Source organism: Nerophis ophidion, linkage group LG22, assembly GCF_033978795.1.
Source record: "Nerophis ophidion isolate RoL-2023_Sa linkage group LG22, RoL_Noph_v1.0, whole genome shotgun sequence".
NCBI lineage: Eukaryota > Metazoa > Chordata > Actinopteri > Syngnathiformes > Syngnathidae > Nerophis > Nerophis ophidion.
The window spans coordinates 7,975,787-7,992,611 of NC_084632.1; the positions used below are offsets into that span (position 1 = coordinate 7,975,787).

General features: G+C 39.0%; 1 protein-coding gene across 1 annotated transcript in view; it reads left to right on the forward strand.

Moving 5' to 3' along the window:
• The window catches only part of shc2 (SHC (Src homology 2 domain containing) transforming protein 2), a 62,404-nt gene that overhangs the window by 18,476 nt on the left and 27,103 nt on the right, over window positions 1-16,825 (forward strand). Inside the window, exons 3-7 of the mRNA XM_061883178.1 lie at window positions 7,182-7,242; window positions 7,417-7,536; window positions 15,125-15,178; window positions 15,240-15,291; window positions 15,358-15,484. Of these exons, the coding sequence (XP_061739162.1) occupies window positions 7,182-7,242; window positions 7,417-7,536; window positions 15,125-15,178; window positions 15,240-15,291; window positions 15,358-15,484 (414 nt within the window). The remainder of the gene's footprint in view (window positions 1-7,181; window positions 7,243-7,416; window positions 7,537-15,124; window positions 15,179-15,239; window positions 15,292-15,357; window positions 15,485-16,825) is intronic.

Consider the following 16,825-nt stretch of genomic DNA (forward strand, 5'->3'; position numbering starts at 1 on the left):
TTGACTTCATTTTGCTCAAAATATTGTATCTCATAAAAGTAAATAATAATTAAATAATTTTGATATATAATTGGCATGTTACAGCGCCATCCTGTGTTTGGATGTTAACAGTAAATTAATTAATTTAATTGTTTTGAGGAAATAATGAAACAGGAAATTATGTAATATGTTATTGCATACGTCAGCAGCTGAATTGAGAGCCTTTGTAACGTGTTTTGAAATACTTTTATCATTTATATTTCAAATGAAATATTGTAATAGGCTGTAATATAACGTATTTTCCAGATTATAAAAGAAACAAATATATTTCTACATATTAGCCGAACAAGCCGCGGACATATAGGTTGTAAAATTAGTTATTTTATTTACATACCTTATTTGTTTCCAAACTGTGTCTGTAACAAGGCAGTAAAACAGCTGATCAAACAAAACAGAAGTCATGGCCATGGACCTACTAGCTGCGCAAGCTAGCTCTCCAATCAGATAAACAGACTCTAACTCCACGGTGACATTTTTGGTGAATTCACGAAACTGAAACAAGACAAACAGAATGTAATTGTAGCATGTTAGCTAGTGCTAACGATGCTAACTTGATTACATTATGATAGCACGTGCAAACATGCGTGAAAACACTCCTACAGATGTCACACATGGGACGGTTTAGACTTAGACTTCCTTTTTAGACTTCGGTTTAGTAAGTAAGAATAGGTTTAGTTTTATTATTAAACTTACAAACATTGATTTAGAGCACAGGTGTCAAACTCTGGCCCACTACTGTGAAGCTTGGTTGGCATTGTGGTGATGCGGGTGCGTGCAGGTAAGAATGATGATTTATTTAACACTACAGAACCAACTAGGAACATAAATACTTGCACACAGGCACTAGAGACAAACCAAAAGAACTAGCATGTGAGCTGGAAAGAACAAAAGACGCTAGCATGTGAGCTTGGGAAATAAACAAACGAGGGAATAGCGTGGAAGCTAAAGTACACAAAAATAGTCTTTTCCACAAGCGGGTATAGCGACGTCACCTGTTCCATGAAATAGCAAATAAGACTGCGAGGCCGAATGACAAAAAAGGGCAGGCTTGAATAGGGACAGAAATTAGGAGGCAGGTGCGTGTCAAAAACACAAGGCAGTTGACACTAATACGTAACTATTACAACAGAAAAAAACAGGAAGTGCCACCAGGAACTAAGGAAGACAAAATACTAACAAGATACGATACAGAAACAGAACCAAACCAGAACATGACATGATTCAAGTAGCGGATCATGACAACTACATAATTTTTAGGAGGCCCGCAAAAGCCTGAAAAAAATGGGTTTCAATAAAATATTTGTATTTGTTTTTCTTAAATTATTTTTTTTACTTAATGCATTCGTTCTTTCACTTTTTACAGAAAAAAAAATGCATATTTTAAACTTCAATATTATCCGATTATGCCATCTATATAATTATATCCCGTTTTGCAAAACTATTTTTGTGATATAAAAACAAATAGTTAAATATCTGCTGGTCACCTTTTATATACGATTTTAAAGCAAGTTATAAAAAAATCAAATAAAATCAAATGATCACTTGCATATGCATTTCGATTAATCATGATTAATCACAAGTTATTACCCATCCATCCATCCATTTGCTACCGCTTATTCCCTTTTGGGGTCGCGGGGGGCGCTGGCGCCTATCTCAGCTACAATCGGGCGGAAGGCGGGGTACACCCTGGACAAGTCGCCACCTCATCGCAGACAAGTTATTACTGGCATGCATAATGTCAATTAATTTAAAAAAAGGGGCCCTCTGAAAGCCGCCATTGCTGCGACGTGGCCCCCAATGAAAATGAGTTTGACACCCCTGGTCTAGCGTGATAAATGAAGAATCCATTGGAATAGAAACGCTAAGGACGACTAGACAGAAGGGCACGGCAGCACCGGCAGTGAGCGAACTCGTCCAAAAGATGGCGCCATAGCACAAACATTCACACACATTTTGCCTGTTTAAAAAAAATATATAAATAAATAAATAATGGCCATCAGCGAAGAAAAATCCATTAGTTTGCTACACCGTTTTATAAGCCGCAGTGTACAAAGCGTAGGGAAAAAACATGTACATGTTTTCTGTACTATCCATTTTTATAATGGTCAAATAAGATTGTAAAGATGTCCCTAATGATGTGTCCCATCACTCTCACAAGGCTTAAAATAAAAAAAATTAAATAATAATAATGAATGTCGCAGTTTTAGTCCTGAAAAACACATTTCCTTGCTACATTTTCAGGAAGCATTTGAGTCTTGTGGATGTTATAACATTGCTGTCTTTGTCCATCGTTTCGGAACAGCATTTTTGAACGATGCGTGTTCCGACAAAAACAACAACATGCGCTCATCTCTCTCCACAGCAGCGTGAGTAATTCTAAACACTGTTGGGCTTTACAAAAAACAAAAAGGCCTGAAACTTTTTAGCCGAGGCAGCGGCTTGGTGCTTTTTAAATATTTACAAGCCGCTCAATAGGCTGTCCTCCAAGTCCCACTGTTTGTTACGCCAACGCCCATATTTGGTCGTCGTTCCTGGGAGTCCAAAAGCGTCTAAGGCAGGGGTGTGCAAAGTGCGGCCCGCAGCTAATTGTTTAGCGGCCCGCCACACATTCTGCAAAAATTGCAAAATTGATAGTATTGCAAAAAATTAAAAAAAAAACATTTAATAAAAGTGGAATGAGGTGAAATCTAAAGTGGCAATGTTGACACAAAGCTGCCATGCAGGCATTTTTTTGTTCCTTTTGTCTTTATTTATCTATTTTTTTCCATTGCTCCAAAAACAAAAATGACAAAAAAATCTGTTATAATAAATTATTACTTAAAAACTATCACTTTAAAATGTTTTATGTGGAAAAAAGTTTGCATTTGTTGTGGGGTTGCCATATAAAAACATCAAAGTTTTGACAAAAGAGCATAAAACAAACAAAATAATAGTTCAAACTTAAAATCGACAGATATATGGGAAGTTGATCTTGAAATTTAAGTGTTAAAAGTAAAAAAATAAATAAAAAGGCATCACTTTATGAGTGGGGAACCTTTCGGATCTCAAATATATTTAGTAGGATTTTATTTAACTTTTCACTGTGATTACTCAAAAATTTTAAATAATTAAAATCAATGGTGTCCTGCATTATTGATCTTTAAGGACTTTATTTGCTAAATAAAGGAAATCTCCTGAAGGAATCAATAAAGTACTATCTAAATACTGCATATTTCAGTTTTACTATAAAAAACAAAGTTGTCTTTGACAGAAAAGGCATAAATCCTTATTTGTTTTACTTTATATCAACCTCAAGTTGATATAGAGATTTACTGTAAGCATTAAATTAAAAAAAATAAATAATAATTTGACTTATTTTTAACATTTTAGTGTATGAGACCCTTTATGTCAAACTCAAATACAGAGTGGGCCAAAATGTAAAACTGAACAAAGCCGCGGGCCAAAGTTGAACAAATTAACCTTTTTAATAGGGACCCAAACAAATGTTGCATTGAATATTGAACAAGCAAGACTTATATAACTTTATAGTGACAAGCAAAATTGAGTTTCAAATAATAATAATAATAATTCGAAAATATCAATGGCATATCAAAAATACAATCTTAATAACAAATGAATGCCTCTTTTCTATTTGCAGCTTTCTGAGGTAAATATCAAAATAAACTTTTTTCCCACAGGCTAATTATAAATTTGAAAATAAAATAACAATAATGAATGAAGGAATCAAACATTCAGGCGTTTTTATTGCTCAGTTCGCGACGCACTGATCTAATCTCATGTGCCCAAGCCAGATATTGTAGCGTCTCGGAGGAGTTAGTGCTGCAAGGGGCTCTCGGTATTTGTTCTGTTGTGTTACGGTGCGGATGTGTTTGTCATTCTTGTTTGGTGTGGGTTCACAGTGTGGCGCATATTTAAATAGACTCCCTTTTTAGACCAGTTGATCTGCCGTTTCTTTTATTTTTCTCCTATGTCCCACTCTCCCTTGTGGAGGGGGTCCGGTCCGATCCGGTGGCCATGTACTGCTCGCCTGTGTATCGGCTGGGAACATCTCTGCGCTGCTGATCCGCCTTCGCTTGGGATGGTTTCCTGCTGGCTCCGCTGTGAACGGGACTCTCGCTGCTGTGTTGGATCCGCTTTGGACTGGACTCTGTGTTGGATCCATTATGGATTGAACTTTCACAGTATCATGTTAGACCCGCTCGACATCCATTGCTTTCGTCCTCTCCAAGGTTCTCATAGTCATCATTGTCACCGACGTCCCACTGGGTGTGAGTTTTCCTTGCCCTTATGTGGGCCTACCGAGGATGTTGTAGTGGTTTGTGCAGCCCTTTGAGACACTAGTGATTTAGGGCTATATAAGTAAACATTGATTGATTGATTGATATTTGTAACCGTGTTAAAGTTGTTTATATGGCCACCCTCAGTTTGACCTGTATGGCTGTTGACCAAGTATGCCCTGCATTCACTTAAGTGTGCGTAGAAGCTACAAATATTACGTGCCTGTGCCGGCATGCTGTTTGTAAGGAGGAAAAGCGGACGTGACGACAGGTTGTAGGGGAGGTCAAAGGCGGTACCTTTAAGGCACGCCCCCAATATTGTTGTCCGGTTGGAAATCCGGAGAAATTCGGGAGACTGGTTGCCCCGGGAGATTTTCGGGGGGGTTGGCCAGTATAAGTATTAGCGGTGAATGCGGTGTATAATACCGGCGGGCCAGCTCTAATGTTAATTTGATATTGCCACAAGGGCCAAATGAAATTAAAACGCGGGCTAATTTTGGGCCGTGGGCCAGAGTTTGACACCCATGCTCTATGTTCCCCAGGAGCCCTAAGGATAAAAAAAAAAAAAAAAAAAATCCATATATTTTGTTATGTTTTGAAAATGAACAATATGAAAAAGTCCCCCGGCAAACTTAAATTTTTCCGTGTGCGGCCCTCTGTGGAAAAAGTTTGGACACCCCTGGTCTCAGGAGAATATTCCAAGGGACAAAAAGGCTTTGTGCAGTACTTGTAGTCTCTTGACATTTGGTTTGTGGCATTTGACATTGTCCAGAGAAAATACAAAGATTTTGCCTGCGTTTAATCTCCGACCTTTCCATCAGTGCGACACGTTTGTGATGTACGACTAACGATATCACTGGACTGTCCTAAGCTCCCGTATCATTCAAATAAACAACAGTGATAGCTTTAATGATTTCTCCAGAAGCACTGACTTTTTCATATTTTTTTAATCCCATCCGTCTATTTTCTACCGCTAGTCCCACACACATTTACATATTCAATGACGTATTGGACGTGCTGGTGTACCTAATGAAGAGGCTGTGATAACGTCTTACGGCCAATTCTTATGGAGGTTAATTTGCGTCTATATTACGAAAGCTTTTGGGGGTTTTTGACTCTGAATTGTTTGCATTTGAATTTTGTGAGCTGAATTTTTTATTACATCAAATTATGCTGACAACTTCAGTGACAACAAATGTGTGTTTTAAAAAGTCTGGGTAAAAAAATTCAGTGCTGATAAATTCATGGTACAAAAAATTAGTGTCTAATCAATGTATAAAAAAAAAATCCACATCAATTTTTTTTTTTATACTGAATTTTTATAAGCTTGTTTTTACGCAGAATTCTTATGAACTGGATATTTTAAAACTTTTTTTTCCACAGAATTTTTATAAACTGATTTTTTTTCCACTGACTTTTTATAAACTGAATTTTTATAAACTGATTTCTTTATACTGAAATTTTATACACAGAATTTTATGAACTGATTTTTTTACACTGAATTTTTATAAACATAATTTTTTATACAGATTTTTATCAACTGAATTTTGATAAACTGATTTTTTTACACTGAATTTTTACAAAGTTAACTTTTATAAACTAAATTTTTATGAACTCAATTTTTTACACTGATGTTTTTACACTGAATTTTTATATCTGATTTTTTTACACTGAATTTTTATAAACTTAGTTTTTACAACCTTTTTTTTTACACAGATTGTTATAAAATGAATTTTTATAAACTGATTTTTTACACTGAATTTTTATAAAGTGAATATTTATAAACTAAATTTTTATGAACTGCCTTCCGCCCGATTGTAGCTGAGATAGGCGCCAGCACCCCCCGCGCCCCCAAAAGGGAATAAGCGGTAGGAAATGGATGGATGGATGGATTAATTTTTTACACTGAATTTTTATAAACTGATTTTTTTTTTACACTGAATTTTTATTAACTGAATATTTTACACTGAATGTTTATAACTGATTTTTTTACACTGAATTTTTATAAACTTAGTTTTTACAAAGATTTTTTTACACAGATTGTTATAAGCTGATTTTTTATAAATTAATTTTTTTACACTGAATTTTTATAAAGTGAATCTTTCCAAACTAAATTTTTATAAAAGGATTTTTTACACAAAATTTTTATAAAGTGAATATTTATAAACTAAATTTTTATGAACTGAACTTTTTACACTGAATTTTTATAACTGATTTTTTTACACTGAATTTTTATAAACTTAGTTTTTACAAAGATTTTTTTACACAGGTTGTTATAAACTGAATTTTTATAAAGTGAATTTTTACAAACAGAATTTTTATGAACTGATTTTTTACACTGAATTTTTATGACCTGTTTTTTTACGCTGAATTTTTATTAACTGAATTTTTTACACTGAATTTTTATAACTGATTTTTTTTACACTGAATTTTTATAAACTGAATTTTTACACTGAATTTTTATAAACTGAATTTTTACAAACTGTTTTTTTACACAGATTTTTTATGTACACATTTTTTTACACTGAATTTTTACAAACTGATTTTTTTACACTGATTTTTTTTATGTACTAATTTTTTTACACTGAATTTTCATAAACTGAATTTTTACAAACTGATTTTTTTATTCTGATTTTTTATTTACTGACTTTTTTTACCCCGACATTTTATACACCGAATTTGAAACACACATTTTTTTCCAATAAAATTGTCAGCATAATTTGATGTAAAAAAAAATTTTTTTTCACAAAATTCAAACACACAAAAAAAATCAGCGTCAAATAAAAAAGTCACGAGTAAACATCCATAATTTCTCAACTTCATTCCTTTTGTTGTGAATTGATCTCTGACCTTTCTCTGACAAAGGGAGGCCATTAACAGACTGTGCGACGCGGTGCCCGGCGGAAAAGGTGCCTGGAGAAAAAAGGTCGGTCGTCAACCTTTCTTCCTTATGTTAAGCTTTTTTAAATATATATATATATATATATACATATATATATATATATATATATATATATATATATATATATATATATTTTTTTTTTTTTTTTTTTTTTTTTTTTTGATTCAACAACTACAAATCCCAAGTGTTATCCTCCAGGCCGTGAACAAAGCTCTTCAGTCCATCATGGGGAAGAGCAACCTGCGCTTCGCCGGCATGAGCATCGCTGTCAATATTTCCATCGACGGGCTGGGCCTGCTCATCCCCACCACCCGACAGGTAAGTGTCATCCTCACCATGGCCTCCATTGGCCAGATGTTGTGAATATAATCCTCCTCTAATCAATTAATCATGCACTGTAAAAGGATACAGGCAGGAGGACCTGATAGATAGGTCGCTGCTTGTTGCTAGGCAGATTTCAGAGGGCACAATTAAAACCGCCCCACAGCAAAGAGATCCAATTAATTAGAAAAAAAAAAGAACACGAGGAAGTACTGTACAGGCTGATAAGGATATGTCGTCTAACAGGAAAGTAGTTTTATCCATGAAGCTGAATGGGTTATGTTGTGCCCTACAAAGGGCTAATACTGTAAGTATTGTGCTTATCACACACAATTTGAGTGTCATTTGTGCTTCCGAGACAATAGATGGCAGTACTGTACAGGCTGTCTAGGATATATCGTCTAACAGGGAAGTAGTTTTATCCATGAAGCTGAATGGGTTATGTTGTGCCATACAAAGTGCTAATACTGTAAGTATTGTGCTTATTACACACAATTTCAGTGTCATTTGTACTTCCAAGACAATAGATGGCAGTACTGTACAGGCTGTCTAGGATATGTCGTCTAACAAGGAAGTAGTTTTATCCATGAAGCTGAATGGGTTATGTAGTGCCCTACAAAGGGCTAATACTGTAAGTATTGTGCTTATTACACACAATTTGAGTGTCATTTGTGCTTCCGAGACAATAGATGGCAGTGCTGTACAGGCTGTCTAGGATATGTCGTCTAACAAGGAAGTAGTTTTATCCATGAAGCTGAATGGGTTATGTTGTGCCCTACAAAGTGCTAATACTGTAAGTATTGTGCTTTTTACACACAATTTGAGTGTCATTTGTGCTTCCAAGACAATAGATGGCAGTACTGTACAGGCTGTCTAGGATATGTCGTCTAACAGGGAAGCAGTTTTATCCATGAAGCTAAATGGGTTAGGTTGTGCCCTACAAATTGCTAATACTGTAAGTATTGTGCTTATTACACACAATTTGAGTGTCATTGGTGCTTCCGAGACAATAGATGGCAGTACTGTACAGGCTGTCTAGGATATGACGTCTAACAGGGAAGTAGTTTTATCCATGAAGCTGAATGGGTTATGTTGTGCCCTACAAAGTGCTAATACTGTAAGTATTGTGCTTATTACACACAATTTGAGTGTCATTTGTGCTTCCAAGACAATAGATGGCAGTACTGTACAGGCTGTCTAGGATATGTCGTCTAACAGGGAAGTAGTTTTATCCATGAAGCTGAATGGGTTATGTTGTGCCCTACAAAGTGCTAATACTGTAAGTATTGTGCTTATGACACACAATTTGAGTGTCATTTGTGCTTCCGAGACAATAGATGGCAGTACTGTACAGGCTGTCTAGGATATGTCGTCTAACAGGGAAGTAGTTTCATCCATGAAGCTGAATGGGTTATGCTGTGCCCTACAAAGTGCTAATACTGTTAGTATTGTGCTTATTACATACAATTTGAGTGTCATTTGTGCTTCCGAGACAATAGATGGCAGTACTGTACAGGCTGTCTAGGATATGTCGTCTAACAGGGAAGTAGTTTTATCCATGAAGCTGAATGGGTTATGTTGTGCCCTACAAAGTGCTAATACTGTATATGTATTGTGCGTATTGCACACAATTTGAGTCTCATTTGCAGTGCACTTGCACATCCAAAACATGAAATGGCATTAATGTATGGGCTATCTGTGGTATGTTGTCTAACGAATAAGTAGCTTTCTATATGCAGCGGAATGTGTTACATTGCGCCCTACAAAGTGTTCATGCTGTAAATATTGTGCTTATTACACACCAACTGTTTGGTTGTAGCATTTGTCTTAGTTATTGTCTTCATTACAGAACTGGAAGGTATTAAAATCGGCACGTGAAAGCGCTAGAAATCCTAAAACCAAACATTACTCGGATAAATAGACACAAAATAACGATATTATTCCAGCTTCTTTAGAGACATATTATTGTTATTTGAGTGTTTTTAAATATGCAACTAGTTGCGCTAATCGCTAGCTAGCTACCGAATTTGGTCCCCTTCCCGAAGAGAAAAAAAAAAAAATCGACCCCTGCCTCGTAGTGGTTGTGATTGGTCTGCGTTTACTTCCTGTGCGTCTACGACTCGTTCGGAGTGCACGTCGCCTACTTTGGCCAAAGGCTTGTCTGATTTCGGATCAAAATTTGCAAAAAAAAGGGAGATCCAGTTCCAACAACACTCTTTGAAAGGCCTACTGAAAGCCACTACTAGCGACCACGCAGTCTGATAGTTTATATATCAATGATGAAATATTAACATTGCAACACATGCCAATACGGCCTTTTTAGTTTACTAAATTGTAATTTTAAATTTCACGCGGAAGTACCATACTAAAACTTCGCGGTATGACGATGCGTGCGCCTGACGTAACGCATTGTAGAGGAATCTTTTACAATTTGTTCAATTAATAATGGAGACGTCAAAGAAGAAAGATGTAGGTGGGAAGCGGTGTATTGCGGCCGCCTTTAGTAACACAAACACAGCCGGTGTTTCCTTGTTTACATTCCGAAAGATGACGGTGAACCTTTACTATGGAACAGAGCGGTCAAGCGAACATGGTTCCCTACCACATGTCAACCGGCAGGTTTCGGTGACAAAATGGTGGTAATAAGTCGGCTCTTCCCGTAGACATGAGCGGAGAGCTTGCGACGTTCCTCGTGCACCTGTCAAAGAGGCTGCTGTGGACTTTCTAGGCCTCCTCCCCACCGGCCGCCCCCGACCGTCGGATGCTTCCAACATGGGGGAAGCATCGGCTGCCTTCGCCTCGTCGAGAAAGGTGGCTTCCCTCAGAAACACTTGCGGTCACCACACCCCTCCGGCCTTCAGGTTGTACAGGTACGACCATATAATCTCATTAAAACACTAGTGACACAATTATCAGATAAGGGATTTTCCAGAATTATCCTAGTAAATTTGTCTAATAACATCTGAATCGCTCCCACCGCCTTTTTTTTTTTTCCTAGTCCTTCACTCTCACTATCCTCATCCACGAATCTTTCATCCTCGCTCAAATTAATGGGGAAATCGTCGCTTTCTCGGTCCGAATCGCTCTCGCTGCTGGTGGCCATGATTGTAAACAATGTGAGGATGTGAGGAGCTCCACAACCCGTGACGTCACGCACACATTGTCTGCTACTTCCGGTACAGGCGAGGCTTTTTTATTAACGACCAAATGTTGTGAACTTTATTGTCGATGTTCTCTACTAAATCCTTTCAGCAAAAATATGGCAATATCGCGAAATGATCAAGTATGACACATAGAATGGACCTGCTATCCCCGTTTAAATAAGAAAATCTCGTTTCAGTAGGCCTTGAACTGTGTTGTACGGTTTCTCACCGTACAACACAGCCCCTGGTGTTTGGGCAGGGAATTGCGCGACCAAGAATCAGCCCTCGATGGCGGCTGTCAGTCACGTATGATATAACTTACGGTGTGGCGTAAGAAAAGAACACATTTAAAGGCCTACTGAAATGAGATTTTCTTATTTAAACGGGGATAGCAGGTCCAGTCTTTGTGTCATACTTGATCATTTTGCGATATTGCCATATTTTTGCTGAAAGGATTTAGTAGAGAACATCGACGATAAAGTTCGCAACTTTTGGTCGCTAATAAAAAAGCTTTGCCTTTACCGAAAGTAGCAGACGAGGTGCGCGTGACGTCACTGGTTGTAGGGCTCCTCACATCCTCACTTTTTTTTACAATCATAGCCAGCAGCAGGTAGAGCTATTCTGACTAAGAAAGCAACAATTTCCCCATTAATTTGAGCGAGGATGAAAGATTTGTGGATGAGGAAATTTAGAGTGAAGAACTAGAAAAAAAAAAAAGGCGATTGCAGTGGGAGCGATTCAGATGTTTTTAGACACATTTACTAGAAAAATTCTGGGAAATCCCTCATCTGCTTATTGTGTTACTATTGTTTTAGCGAGATTATATAGTACCTGAAAGTCGGAGGGGTGTGGCCACGGGTGTGTTGACGCCAGAGTCTCTGAGGGAAGTCACGAAGCTGCAGCAGGACAGAAGCGGTACGAGCCGACTTATTACCACAATTTTCTCACTGGAAACTGCCGGTTGAGTCCGGGTGGTCGGGATTCATGTTCGCTTGACCGCTCTGATCCATAGTAAAGCTCCACAAATTTTAAACAAGAAAACTGTGTTTGTTTGGCTAAAGGCTAAAAGCTTCCCACCTCCATCTTTCTACTTTGACGTCTCCATTATTAATTGAACAAATTGCAAAAGATTCAGCAACACAGATGTCCAGAATACTGTGTAATTATGCGATTAAAGCAGACTACTTATAGCTTGGATCGGGCTGGAGAATAATGTCCGCTACAACCGGTGACGTCAAACGCACGCGTCATCATACCGCGACGTTTTCAACAGGATACTTGGCGGGAAATTTTTAAAATTGCAATTTAGTAAACTAAAAAGGCCGTATTGGCATGTGTTGCAATGTTAATATTTCATCATTGATATATAAACTATCAGACTGCGTGGTCGCTAGTAGTGGCTTTCAGTAGGCCTTTAAGACAGGGGTGTCAAACTCAAATACAGAGTGGGCCAAAACTTAAAACTGAACAAAGCCGCGGGCCAAAGTTGAACAAATTAACCTTTTAATAGGGACCCAAACAAGTTTTGCATTGAATATTGAACAAGCAAGGCTTATATAACTTTATAGTGACATGCAAAATCCAGTTTCAAATAATGAGTATAATAATTAAAAAATATCAATGGCATATCAAATAAAATTTAAATAAAAATGGAATGCCTCTTTTCTGTGTGCAGCCTTCTGAGGTAAATATCAAAATAAGCAAAATAAGCTAATAATACATTTGAAAAATAAATAATGATTGAATCAAACATTCAAGCCTTGAAGTAGCAAGAGAAAGTGCATGAATAAAACGTTAATTATTGCTCTGTTTTGCTACACTGATTTGCTTTAACACTGAATATGGAACACGCAATGAATGAATGAATGAAATAAGTTTATTTTGGTCATATAATCAACCATTTTGTGTGACCAGTTCAACAGTACAGATACATACACTGTTGTGAAAGCAAACCTCTTTCCATCTCTATTTTCTGGCTCCTTTGAGTCATGTCCAGGTCCAATCCAATCCAATCCACTTATTTATATAGCACATTTAAAAAACAATAACCTTTCCAAAGTGCTGCACAGCCATGTTAAAAACAATTGTAAAAAAAAAAAAAAAAAAATATATATATATATATTATGCTCCACCAATGACTGAATAAAAACAAAAAATAAATAAATATAAAACCAATAAAAACAAATATGATTAAAAACTATTTTAAAGGGTACTTGTCCTGTTGTTTCATTTCATAGTGTCGCCTAAAGTTGTACTCCTTAGTTACCGACACGTTGGCTCCACAAACGAGACGGACAGGTCTGTCTTCTACATATATAAACAGATATTCTGTCTCCCACCTGTCCAAAAAAGTTCTGTTTTCGCTCTTTGGTTGTAGCGGGGGTGTATATTGTAGCGTCCCGGAAGAGTTAGTACTGCAAAGGGTTCTGGGTATTTGTTCTGTTGTGTTTATGTTGTGTTAAAGTGCAGATGTTCTCCCAAAATGTGTTTGCCATTCTTGTTTGGTGTGGGTTCACAGTGTGGCGCATATTTGTAACAGTATCAAAATGTTTTATTTGGCCACCGTCAGTATGATCTGTATGGCTGTTGACTAAGTATGTCCTGCAGCCATATGTATGTATTGTGTGACTGGGTCAGTGGGGGACACTAAAGACAATGTCTATAAGGCACATCATCAATGTAGATGAGTCTCAAGGGAAATTGGGAGGGTTGACAAGTATGTTAGTGGTGAATGCGGTGTTACAGCGGCACCACCGCTGTACAGGTGCTGGTCATATTATTAGAATATCATGAAAGAGTTGATTTATTTCATTAATTCCATTTAGAAAGTCAAACTTGTAGAATGTATACATTCATTCCAAACAGACTGATACATTTCAAGTGTTTTTTTTGCCAAAAAGGAGATGATTATAGCTGACAACCAATGAAAACCCTAAATTCAACATCTCAGAAAATTAGAATATGGTGAAAAGGTCAGATATTGAAGACACCCGGTGCCACGTTCTAATTAGCTAACTAACTCAAAACACCTGGAAAAGCCTTTAAATGGTCTTTTGTTTTGATTCTGTATGACACACAATCATGGGGAAGACTGCGGACTTGACAACTGTCCAAAATATGACCATTGATACTTTAAAGAAGGAGGGCGAGACACAAAAGGTCTTTGCCAAAGAGGTTGGATGTTCCCAGAGCTCTGTGTCCAAGCACATTAATAGAGAGGCAAAGGGAAGACAAAGATGTGGTAGAAAAAAGTGTAAAAGCAAGAGGGATAACCGCGCCCTGGAGAGGATTGTCAAACAAAACCGATTAAAAAATGTGGGGGAGATCCACAAAGAGTGGACTGCAGCTGGAGTCAGTGCTTCAAGAACCACCACGCACCGACGTATGCAAGATATGGGCTTCAGCTGTCGCATTCCTTGTGTAAAGCCACTTTTGAATAAGAGACAACGTCAAAAGCGTCTCGCCTGGGCTCAAGACAAAAAGGACTGGACTGCTGCTGAATGGTCCAAAGTTATGTTTTCAGATGAAAGTACATTTTGTATCTCCTTTGGAAATCAAGGTCCCAGAGTCTGGAGGAAGACAGGAGAGGCACAGAATCCACGTTGCCTGAAGTCCAGTGTCAAATTTCCACAATCGGTAATGATCTGGAGTGCCATGTCATCTGCTGGTGTTGGTCCACTGTGTTTCCTGAGGTCTAGGGTCAATGCAGCAGTCTACCAGGAAGTTTTAGAACACTTTATGCTGCCTGCCGCGGACCAATTTTATAGAGGTGAAGATTTCATTCTCCAACATGACTTGGCACCTGCACACAGTGCCAAATCTACCAGTACCTGGTTTAAGGACCATGGTATCCCTGTTCTTGATTGGCCTGCAAACTCATAGAAAAGCTACGGGGTATTGTGAAGCGGAAGATGCGAGATGCCAGACCCAACAATGCTGAAGAGCTGAAGGCCACTATTAAAGCGACCTGGGCTCTCATAACACCTGAGGAGTGCAACAGACTGGTCGACTTTATACCACGCCGTATTGCTGCAGCAATTCAGGCAAAAGGAGCTGCAACTAAGTATTGATTGCCGTACATGCTGAAACTTTCCATGTTCATACTTTTCAGTTGGCCCACATTTCTAAAAAATATTTTTTGGTACTAGTCGTAACTAATATTCTAGTTTTCTGAGATACTGAATTTGGGATTTTCAGTAATTGTTAGTACTAATCATCAAAATTTAAAGAAACATTTCAAATATATCACTGTGTGTGTAATGAATTTATATAATATGTAAGTTTCACGTTCTGAATATAATTACTGAAATAAATCAACTTTTTCATGATATTCTAATATTAACAGCACCTGTATATTACCGGCGGGCCAGCTTTAATGTTAATTAGATATTGCCTCAAGGGCCAAATGAAATGCTATAAGATGTGGTCACGGTGTCTTCCAGAGGTTGGCGCACCACCCCATGCAGTCCATCTCGTTTGCCTCCGGCGGAGACACGGTGAGTCAAGTCTTGTCCTGATCCCAACCCAGCAGCCTTACCCAGAGTTTTGTTTCCGCAGGACACACCCGATTATGTGGCGTACGTGGCCAAAGACCCGGTCAACCAGAGAGGTACGTCCCGCAAAATGCGCAATCCGTCATCCTTTCAGTCACCACGGAACGTCTCGTCTCTGCCAGCGTGTCACATTCTGGAATGTTCCGATGGTTTGGCCCAGAACGTCATCAGCACCATCGGGCAAGCCTTTGAGTTGCAGTTCAAGCAGTATCTGCACAGTCCGCCCAGGACTCTGACGTCGTCGGACAGGTAAATGCGGGAGCCCGGAAGTAGAGTCAACCCCCTAGAGGGGGAGGGGGGTTGCCCACATTTGAGGTCCTCTCCAAGGTTTCTGGCGTCCCACTGGATGTGAATTCTCCCTGCCCACTAGGTTTGAGTTTTCCTTGCCCTTATGTGGGTTCTTCCGAGGATGTCGTAGTCGTAATGGTTTGTACAGTCCTTTGAAACATTTGTGATTTAGGGCTATATAAATAAACATTGATTGATTGATTCTAACTGATGGAAAGGTCTGAGGTTTGAACGTGGGCAAAATCTTTGTATTTCCTCGGGACAATGTCAAATGTCCAGAGACTACAAGTACTGCACAAAGCCCTTTTGTCCCTTGGAGTATTCTCCTTAGACCAGTGGTACTTACCCTTGTTGGAGGTTCCGAACCCCACCAGTTAGGTTCGGTGAATGCACGTATCATTCTTTTGTGAAAAATTATTATATATATTTTTTCAAATTCAAGACAAAGTTATATGTTTGCTGAAGCGACCGGAATGAGAATCAGCACCTCCAAGTCAGAGTCCACGGTTCTCGCCCGGAAAAGGGTGGAGTGCCACCTCCGGGTTGGGGAGGAGACCCTGCCCCAAGTGGAGGAGTTCAAGTACCTGGGAGTCTTGTTCACGAGTGGGGGAAGAGTGGATCGTGAGATCGACAGGCGGATCGGTGCGGCGTCTTCAGTAATGCGGACGTTGTACCGATCCGTTGTGGTGAAGAAGGAGCTGAGCCGGAAGGCAAAGCTCTCAATTTACCGGTCGATCTACGTTCCCATCCTCACCTATGGTCATGAGCTTTGGGTCATGACCGAAAGGACAAGATCACGGGTACAAGCGGCCGAAATGAGTTTCCTCCGCCGTGTGGCGGGGCTCTCCCTTAGAGATAGGGTGAGAAGCTCTGCCATCCGGGGGGAACTCAAAGTAAAGCCGCTGCTCCTTCACATGGAGAGGAGCCAGATGAGGTGGTTCGGGCATCTGGTCAGGATGCCACCCGAACGCCTCCCTAGGGAGGTGTTTAGGGCACGTCCGACCGCTAAGAGGCCACGGGGAAGACCCAGGACACGTTGGGAAGACTATGTCTCCTGGCTGGCCTGGGAACGCCTAGGGATCCCCCGGGAAGAGCTAGACGAAGTGGCTGGGGAGAGGGAAGTCTGGGTTTCCCTGCTTAGGCTGTTGCCCCCGCGACCCGACCTCGGATAAGCGGAAGAAGATGGATGGATGGATGGATGGGTTATATGTTGTTTTTTTTTTAATGGTGTACAAAATGAACCGTGCATGAACATCACTTTGTTCAAAGAACAAAACCAACAGTGCATGAACTCCCAACAAA